Genomic DNA, 7,803 nt, shown 5'->3' with positions numbered 1-7,803 from the left:
ACTTACCTTCACCGGAGATGCTATTTAGGACCTTGTTGACTCCCTATCATGCTGCCCCTCAGGAATAATTTCAGCCTCCTAAGAGGTTAAAGGAAGGTTCGTCTACTTCCTTTATTTCGGACAATCCCCCATTCTTGTTTTGTTAGAACTCCCTCAAACTGTGGGATTTCAGAGGTTTACCAGCTTCCCATTCAAAGGGAAGAAAACACTTGAAGCCCACATTACATGGTTTTTCTTTTCAACTTGCAACACACCCTTAAGGGTACCTTTCAAATTCCAGAGCAATCTAAAGCATATCAACAATACTTCAAGGAATGGTATCAGGTACTTCAATCAACCAATTAATAAACATCTATTAATCACTTACTATATGCTAGCCACAATATGAACCTAGGCACTGGGGGGGGGGGAGATACAAAAAGTTGAAAATTACAGACCTTGCCCTCAAGGCATGTCATTCTTTTTTTTTAGGTTTCTTGCAAGGCAAACGGGGTTAAGTGGCTTGCCCAAGGCCACACAGCTAGGTAATTATTAAGTGTCTGAGACGGATTTGAACCCAGGTACTCCTGACTCCAGGGCAGGTGCTTTATTCACTGCCACCTAGCCGCCCCAAGGCATATCCTTAATGGAGACGACATGCAAACAAATATATACAAAGCAAATTATACACAAGATAAATGGGAAATAATTAACAGAGGAAAGGCACTGGAATTAAGAGGAGTTGGTAAGACCTTCCTGATGAATTTTTAGTTATGACTTAAAGGAACCTAGGAGGTCAGTAGTTGGAGCAGAGAAGGAAGTTGGAGCAGGCATGGAAGATAGGCAACTAGAATGCCTGGATCTGAGAGATGTGCCTCGTTGGAGCAACAGCCAGGAGGCCAGTAACCACATTAAAAAGTACTAGTCAGCAAGTAAGGTGCATATAGACTAGAAAAAATGGGACAGGGCTAGGTTTTGAAATGTTTTTAATGTCAAACAGAATATAAAACAAATGCATGTAGCAGCTTTTAAGTCTCCCAAGAAGATACTCTAAGTTTGAGAATCCCTAAGAGCTAGCTAGCTTCCTTGGAGTAATGGGGACCATTGCATACATTACTGCTGCATTATACAAATGGTTACCTGGTGGCCTGAAAGAAAATGTTCCTCCTACTGTACTCAATTTACTTAATAGGGAAATTGACTTGGGCACGGAGGGAGTGAAGCGCCCCCTCTCACACTGTGTTTGAGCTCACCCTCTGTTTCATTGCAGGTCATGTAAAAAGTGATATGGAGGATTAAAAAAAAAGCATTGGGCTGAACAACAATAAGCTTGGATACACTTGCTTCATGTAAACACAGGGTAATTGTGAATCTTAATAGACTGGGTGTTTCAATTCTGCAATGGTCTGATTAGCATCTAGAATGCATCCAGAGTGAGTCTCCACAGACGTCTTTGTCTGGAGGAGATATGGTTACATTACTTCAATCAGTGGGCCAGCCAAGTAATTCTCCTAAAAATATTTCATCCTGGACTCTACAAAGGTAATTTTTAGGAACTTATCACACCAATCCATGAATTCATTCATACAGAATCTATTGCATTATAGGAAGGAAGAAATATAAAAGGAAAATTGTGGTTTGCTGTCATATAAAGCTATAGTAAAAACAGATGACCTCTATGTATCTGAATGGCCCCCTAACTCTATCATTCCAACCAAGTAATTCTTCAACAAATGTTCCAGCCTAAGTGTTCACATAAATTCACTGGGAGTCCATGGTTGAACTGGATTGGGGACTTTTCTAGAATAATCATGATTCATTTTTATTTCTTTCTTCAATTCCTAAAATCAGGACCACAATACCTATTTCTACCTACTTCACAAGAAAGAAGTGGATGCTCACAGTACGATATTGATATTCCTGAATATGTAACAGGGCCATAACCATTAATGCCCACTTTACCATCGTCAAAGAGGCAGCCAGGTGACACCAGGGATAAAGCACTGGACCTGGAGTCAGGAAAATGAATTGAAATACAGCCTCAAATACTTTCTAGCTTTGTGACCCTGAGCATGTTACTTAACCTTTGACTTGAGCAATTATCTCATCTGTAAAATTGGATTAATAATAGTCCTTCCTTCCAAGAGTTGTTATAAGAATCAAATGAAATAACAATTGAAAAGCATAAGGTGACCAGCATATAGTAATTTAATTTTTTTTTTCTTTTGAAGTCTATACTTGTATCATTCTCTTCTGTGACTGTTGAGGATTTGACAAAGTTTTACATATGTATCTTTTTGTGCCACAAATTTAAACTTTGATTCTAAATTTAAAAAAAAAATCAGGGATCATCATCTCTTGTGATGGTAATGGTTGTCCTTCATTCCTGAAGAAGATCATGTGACATTTTAAGGGCTTAATGAATGCCTTTTGATTTATTCATTCAGTAAGGTTGAGGAAAGTTTGAAGATGTAGATTTCCAAGAACTTGTGCATTATAGATAACATAAACTATTTTTTTTAAATCTGGAAATTAATTCAAAATTTCCCAAATTAGATGATTAATCTCAAGAAAATTTTGTAAAGTACTTTTAAGTCCTTTATCTTTTTTATTATTTATTTATTTAAATTCTTTCATCAAAGAAAATGACTATAAATATACAGTGGGTGGAATCAATATATAATGGGTCAAAATGTTAATAATAAAAACAAAACTAGGAGCAAAGAGAATTGTATTACAATGATTAGCTCCAAATAATGACTTATGCCTACTTTTTTTCTGCAATTTTCTAACTAAAATTAATCTTTGTGATTTGGGTTGTCTGTTATGTACAAAGATATATAGAACATAATTTTTATATGTGTGCCTTTTTGACACACTTGCATATGGATACACAAATGCATATATGTCCATATTACACATATATGAAGCTTCAGACCCAAAATAATGTTATGTTTATTTTCTTCTAATTAATAAAGGTTTGCAGCTGCAAAGTAATTAATCACATAGACATCTATAACTAGATGTCCATATGTGAATATATATAGAAACCAGTCTTCATTTCACTCAGATATAGCTTTGAGGGTAATGAAGGATAGATTCTCTGCCTATTAGTGAAAGCAATATCTAAATAATAATTTCTCTTCATTTCATCAGGAGTGAGTAGCTCTCCAGTGTTCTCTAGGGGAATGGTGCTTCACTAGTCATTATATCCACAAGTTGGCAAAGCATTGAAAATATCTACTTGCAGGCAAGGCACTGGCTTCCAGTCCTGGAAAGCTTATCTCCAGTTTGGTGAGCATAAAGAGGTGGCAAGGGGTAGAGTACTATATATGTTTCTCTCATCACCTATATAAGGAAGAATCAGTTCATGTGATTTTTAATTCCTAAGCAAATGAATGTGGTACCCTATAGAGTTTCATTTAGGTAAGTACTCCTCTTCCTTAGAGTGGAGAGTGAGAAAAGGGGCTCTCGGAATCATGATGTTTGACGTCTAAGATTTCTTCTGTCTCCAAATCTGTGATCCTATGATTCATTTCCCCGTTGATTTTGAGTTTTCGTTCCCTTTGCCTGCGTGGAGAGCTTTATTTGGAAGAAGGTCTCAAAGGTAAAAAGGATTGCACCAGAAGTTTATTTAACCCATGATGCTTTCAACCTTTGCAGAAAGGCTAGCCTTCAGAAACGCAATGCAAAAACTCCATGAATTAACAGACTGGAATTCTGTTTTCTCCAGAGAAAAGGATGCAAGCAAGACTCAGGGGACTGCAAGTGTTAATTTTAATAGGCTGCTGCACAGAACAGGAATTGGACATTTTCAGCGTCATATTTAAAACATGGTACATTGACTAATACGTGAAGTGGTGCGTTAATGGGCTAAATTAACTTATAGATATGAATTTTACATAAAATGGATTAATATTATATGTCATGGTGGAATTTTAAGTACTCCGTCTCCATGAATTTTAAATAGTTACGTGCTCTAATTTAATGCTCAAAGCAATTGTTTTTTTTTTCCTTGAGCCCACTTTTGTGTTCATTTTGGACAGGAACAAAAAAAAAATTCCCCAGAACCCACGATAAGATTTTCGTTATCAGTTAAGCCTCCTTTCCTGGGATTCGTATCTTGTATTCATTTAAGATTTCTTTTTTTTTTTTTTTTTTAAGATAGAAAGACCAGACCTTTCACTCTCAGATTCTCTTTCTGGACTTGTGAAAAGGCTTTGCTGCTGATAATGGAAGAACGAAAGAAGACAATGCGTGAGCGAAGCAAGCTCGACCTGTCTTTCTTAGGATGCTCAAGTCCTCTGACTCAAGTCCTCAGCAGGGGCTGGATCGGCGGTGGACACTATCTCGGCGCGGGCTGGGTTTTTTTGCTTTTTCATGGTATTAAGCCGATGTGAAGTTAGTGATGGGGACGGCTGAATACAGGGCGCAGAGGTCCTCCGGCGCGGGCGTGTACCAGCCACACGGCCCCGCAGTTGTTCCTAGGAACTTCGCACGTCTCCCTCCCTGTCTCTCCTCTGATCCTCGCCCGCTGCGCTCTCCTTCTCCCCTCCCTCGGGCACGCACTCGCCTTGCCCACCTTCTCTCCTTCTTTGAGCCCGGACCCACAGCGTTGACGGAATGGAGCGTCCCTCCCATTGGCCCGGTCGTTATTCCCCGAGGCGGCACCGCGCCGCCGATTGGCGGGCGGCCGCGGCCCTCCCGCCCCCCTCACTCCCCCGACGCCGCCCCCGGCCCCCGTTCCTGGGCTGGCGCGGCGCTCCCGGCCCGCGCGCGAGCCCGGCCCCCGGCCCCGCCCCCGGCCCCGCCCCCGGCCCCGGCCCGCTATAAATGCGGCTCCGCGGCGGCCCGGGGCGAGCGAGCTTGGAGGAGCAGCGCCCGGGACCGGAGGGAGCGCAGCGGAGCCGGGGAGCCCGGGCGCAGCTGAGCGGGCAGCGGGGCTCCGCCGCGGGCGGCTCGGCTTGTGCTCCGCGCCTTCCTCGCCCGCGGCCGGCGGGGAGCGGCAGCGACCCTCCCGCGCGGCTCCGGGCCGGGCCGGGCCGGGGCGGCGGCGGCGGCGCGGGAGCCTTGTGGTCGGCCCTCCGCGGCCCCTCGCGTCTGCCGTGCGCGGCCATGAAAGCCGTGAGCCCGGCGCGCCCCTCGGGCCGCAAGGCGCCGGCGGGCTGCGGCGCGGAGCCGGCGCTGCGCTGCCTGGCGGAGCACGGCGCCCACGGCCCGGGCGGCTCGGCGGCGGCGGCCGCGGCGGCCGCGGCGGCGCGCTGCAAGGCGGCGGAGGAGCCGGCCCTGTGCCTGCAGTGCGATATGAACGACTGCTACAGCCGGCTGCGGAGGCTCGTGCCCACCATCCCGCCCAACAAGAAAGTCAGCAAAGTGGAGATCCTGCAGCACGTTATCGACTACATCCTGGACCTGCAGCTGGCGCTGGAGACGCACCCGGCGCTGCTGCGGCCGCCGCCGCCGCCGCACCACCCCGCGCCCGGCGGCTGCCCGCCCCGGACCCCGCTCACGGCGCTCAACACCGACGCGGTAAGGGCACGGGCGGGGGCGGGGGGCGCGGGGCGCCCGGCCCCCCGGGACCTCGGCGGGCGCCTGACGTCTGCTTCCGTTTCAGGCCGGCGCCGTGAACAAGCCCGGGGACAGCATCTTGTGCCGCTGAGCCGCGCTCCGGAGGTGAGTGCCCGCGCCCCGCGCCCCGCCGCCGCCCCCGCCGCCCCGGCGCCCGGCTCCGGGCGGGGGCCGCGGCCGCCGCTCCTCCTCGGCCCGGCCCGGCCCGCGCGCTGGGTGTCCGACCGGGTGTGTTTGGGGTTGTTGATCAAGCGTGGCTCGCGTTTTGTTGGCGGCGCCAGTTAGTCTGGAGCGGAATGGTTCACACACCCCCTCTATTCATTCCTCTTCCACAGGTGTGCAGCGGGCAGAGCCAGAGGAGCGCAGAGACAAATTAGAGAGGGAGGGGGAGAAAGGAAAAAAACCAGCCATCAGAGCAGAGGAAAAGAAGCAGCAAACCCTAGAGTCCTTTTCATGGTCATTCCAAGAAAAAAACCAACAACTTTCACCCTTTTTTGCACGTCCATAAGCATTTAAACATGATATCTGTTTTGTCTCTTTCATTTATAGCAGCTGTGAATTGTACATTTCTGTGTTTTTTGGAGGTGGGGTTAAACTTTGGAGCAGAAAGTATGACTGGACTGATGAATAGAAGACCACGAGTAAAATCAAACTTTAGCAGTATACTTTGTGACCAAGGAGCTGAATTTTTTTTTGAAGCTTTACTAATCTACCAGAGCATTGTAGATATTTTTGACATCTATTGTTTAAAATAGATGATTATACCGGGGCCAGGGAACTTTATTCTCCCTGTGAGAATGTTACATATTGTATAGATAACTGAGTGACATTTCATACTGTGTATATATAGAGATGTTCTATACGTGTGAGAAAAGTATATGCTTTAATAGACTACTGTAATTATAAAATATTTTTAATTAAATATTTTTTGTAAATATTATAAGTGTGTGTTTTCTTAATCTGTGGGAATATTTCTTTTGGAAAATTATTTTTCAGCTCAGTTACAGAGCTGACAATATGAAAATATCTGGAATGTCTTTTTTTTTTGTTTGGTTTGGCTTTTAATTTGTTTTTGTTTTGCCCAGTGTCTTAGACTCGGAAGTTACGGTTATAGCTAGTAGTCCTGCATGACTGCATGAGATGTTTAATCACAAATAAACTTGTTCTGAGTCCATACAAAATGTGTTTTCTTTAATATAGATGGAAAAACCATGTATTTATAGCATACATTCTGAAAATACACTGTCAGCTCAGGTACAGGGCTTTTTTAGTGTATTATATAAGAAGAGCATTTAGAAGGAATATGCCAGCTTTTGTTTGTTTTTCTTTTAAAGATATATTAAAAAAAGTGGATTTAAAGACTTTTTTGCATATTGGATGGGTAAATGCTTGAATCTTTAAGAGTGTTAGAAATCTGTTGTTGCATTAAAATGAAAAGAAATTTACTCACCAAACTTCATTATACACTAAAGCTTAATAATCACAAACTTACATGTCTGTACAGAATAATAAATACAGAAACAAAAAAAAATGTTCTCTGCTTGCAACCAAAGGACAAACTCCTACTTATAAACACTTAACTGTTTCCTTTCTCCAAAGAATATTGAGAAGTGACTGGGCAAAACAGCATAATGGTAAATCCTTCAAGCAGGGGTATGTTGTAAGTCAATTTTCAAACGTTAACTTAAGTAGACCAAAAAAAAAAATCTGATGGCCGCATCTAGATTATTTTTTATATAAAATGATTTTCACTACAGCTGTGTTAGTTACAGTTAAGGAACTGTTAAGTCTCTTGTGATGTGTAACTTTTACATGTGAACATTAAAAGTAGATTTACCTGTCTTGTACTGTGATTCTTTGGCCTTATTTCTTCAATCCTTCACATTTATTTGAAGGGTTTATTGTTAATTTCTTTTTTTTTTCTTCTTTGGGGCAGTAAATTTTTCCAGACTAGAAATTACTGTCAAGGCTATTTGAATGTTAGATATCTTCTGTAATCAGTAGCCTGCACACAAGTTTGATGGAATTTTCAGAGGAGGAGTAAATTAAGTAGGATTTAATTGGGTGCTCTGTAAATAGTTGGACAACTCTGTAACATGGTCCTGGTTGATTAAAAAAAAAAGTGAGGATTTGTTTCAGATTATGTAAGAATTATAAGTATAATCCCAAGGAACTTTTTTTATTTGATTAAACTCAAATATTTGTGAGAAAATGAAATATCGCAGTCACTAGTGCTAAAGTGAAGTGGCAATACAT

At 43.6% G+C, this 7,803-nt stretch overlaps 1 protein-coding gene across 1 annotated transcript; it reads left to right on the top strand.

Moving 5' to 3' along the window:
- Positions 1-4,853: 4,853 nt before the first annotated feature.
- Positions 4,854-7,387, top strand: ID4 (inhibitor of DNA binding 4). The gene is made up of 3 exons (XM_074207001.1): positions 4,854-5,508; positions 5,594-5,652; positions 5,883-7,387. Exons 1-2 carry the CDS (start codon positions 5,095-5,097, stop codon positions 5,636-5,638), a joined length of 459 nt encoding a protein of 152 aa, XP_074063102.1. The 5' UTR covers positions 4,854-5,094; the 3' UTR covers positions 5,639-5,652; positions 5,883-7,387.
- Positions 7,388-7,803: the final 416 nt, after the last annotated feature.

Source organism: Macrotis lagotis, chromosome X, assembly GCF_037893015.1.
Source record: "Macrotis lagotis isolate mMagLag1 chromosome X, bilby.v1.9.chrom.fasta, whole genome shotgun sequence".
Taxonomy (NCBI): domain Eukaryota; kingdom Metazoa; phylum Chordata; class Mammalia; order Peramelemorphia; family Peramelidae; genus Macrotis; species Macrotis lagotis.
The sequence above is the reverse complement of the archived record's forward strand: the minus strand, read 5'-3'. Positions and strand labels throughout refer to the sequence as shown.